We start from the raw sequence: 1,758 nt of genomic DNA on the forward strand, positions 1-1,758 counted from the left end.
AGGAGAGAGAACCAAGAGAGAGAACCAGGAGAGAGAACCAGGAGAGAGAACCAGGAGAGAGAACCAGGAGAGAGAACCAGCAGAGCAGAGAGAGTACCAGGAGAGAGAACCAGGAGAGCAGAGAGAGAGTACCAGGAGAGTGAACCCGGAGAGAGAACCAGGAGAGCAGAGAGAGTACCAGGAGAGAACCAAGAGAGAGAACCAAGAGAGAGAACCAGGAGAGAGAACCAGGAGAGAGAACCAGGAGAGCAGAGAGAGTACCAGGAGAGAGAACCAGGAGAGCAGAGAGAGTACCAGGAGAGAGTACCAGGAGAGAGAACCAGGAGAGAGAACCAAGAGAGAGAACCAGGAGAGAGAACCAAGAGAGAGAACCAGGAGAGAGAACCAGGAGAGCAGAGAGAGTACCAGGAGAGCGGAGACGGGAAGGTGGTGAGCGAAGCAAAGGCTCATGGGAGACTGGTGGCGCGGCCCTTGATGGCCAGGACCCGGCGAGGCAGACAGGGAGTCAGGCCTGGGACATAGCTCCACAGCTTCACCCTGCAATCACTGCAGCAGGAGAGGAGGAGGAGGAGGAGGAGGAGGAGGAGGAGGAGGAGGAGAGGAGGAGGAAAGGAGAAGGAGAGGAGGAGGAAAGGAGGAAGAGGGAGGGCAGAAGGGAGGGGAGTAAAGGAGAGAAGAGGAAGATGATTAGAGGAGAGGAGAAGAGAAGAGAGGGAAGGAGAGGAGGAGAGGAATGGAGGTGGAGGTAGATATGGGGAGTAAAAGGAGGAGGAGGAGCCAGAGGGCAGAAGGAAGAGTAGGAGAAGATGAAAGGGGGAGAGAGAGAGAGAGAGAGAGAGAGAGCGAGAGAGAGAGAGAGAGAGACAGAGAATAAAGACAGGAGAGAAAAGAGCAGTGGAATTGCAGGCGAGAGGACAAAAGACAGACGAGCAAGACGTGACAAAGACAAGAGAGAGAAGAACCAGGAGACTGGGTTAGAGACCACAGGGGTTAGTAGTAACTGGTTAGAGACCAGAGGGGTTAGTAGTAACTGGTTAGAGACCACAGGGGTTAGTAGTAACTGGTTAGAGACCACAGGGGTTAGTAGTAACTGGTTAGAGACCAGAGGGGTTAGTAGTAACTGGTTAGCGATCATAACAGGTTATTAGTAACTGGTTAGAGACCATAGGGGTTAGTAGTAACTGGTTAGAGACCACAGGGGTTAGTAGTAACTGGTTAGAGACCAGAGGGGTTAGTAGTAACTGGTTAGAGATCATAACAGGTTATTAGTAACTGGTTAGAGACCAGAGGGGTTAGTAGTAACTGGTTAGAGACCACAGGGGTTAGTAGTAACTGGTTAGAGACCATAGGGGTTAGTAGTAACTGGTTAGAGACCACAGGGGTTAGTAGTAACTGGTTAGAGACCAGAGGGGTTAGTAGTAACTGGTTAGAGATCATAACAGGTTATTAGTAACTGGTTGGAGACCAGAGGGGTTAGTAGTTAACGGTTAGTGGAGATGATTCAGAGGTCGTCAGATGGAAGAGAAGCATTAGTGATGTGTTGATGAGAGAACCGTGAGAGTGTAGACTTGCAGAAGCAGCACACACACACACATACACACAAACGCACGCGCACAGACACAGACCCAGACACACAGACATACACACCGAACCAATTCAAGCTCTGCTTGGAATGGGATATGTCTTAAACAAAGGATTCCTCACACACCTCTAAAGCCCCCTCCACCCCCCACACACACACACACACACACCTCCTTC

The 1,758-nt window shown here is 50.8% G+C and overlaps 1 protein-coding gene across 1 annotated transcript in view; it reads right to left on the minus strand.

The window, feature by feature from the left end:
- Nucleotides 1–446: 446 nt before the first annotated feature.
- kif21b (kinesin family member 21B) overlaps nt 447–1,758 on the minus strand; it is a gene marked incomplete at both ends in the record, with an annotated part of 83,600 nt that continues 82,288 nt past the window's right edge. Inside the window, one exon of the mRNA XM_084445755.1 lies at nt 447–546. Coding sequence (XP_084301881.1) covers nt 447–546 — 100 coding nt within the window. The remainder of the gene's footprint in view (nt 547–1,758) is intronic.

Source organism: Borostomias antarcticus, assembly GCF_949987555.1.
Source record: "Borostomias antarcticus genome assembly, chromosome: 11".
NCBI lineage: Eukaryota > Metazoa > Chordata > Actinopteri > Stomiiformes > Stomiidae > Borostomias > Borostomias antarcticus.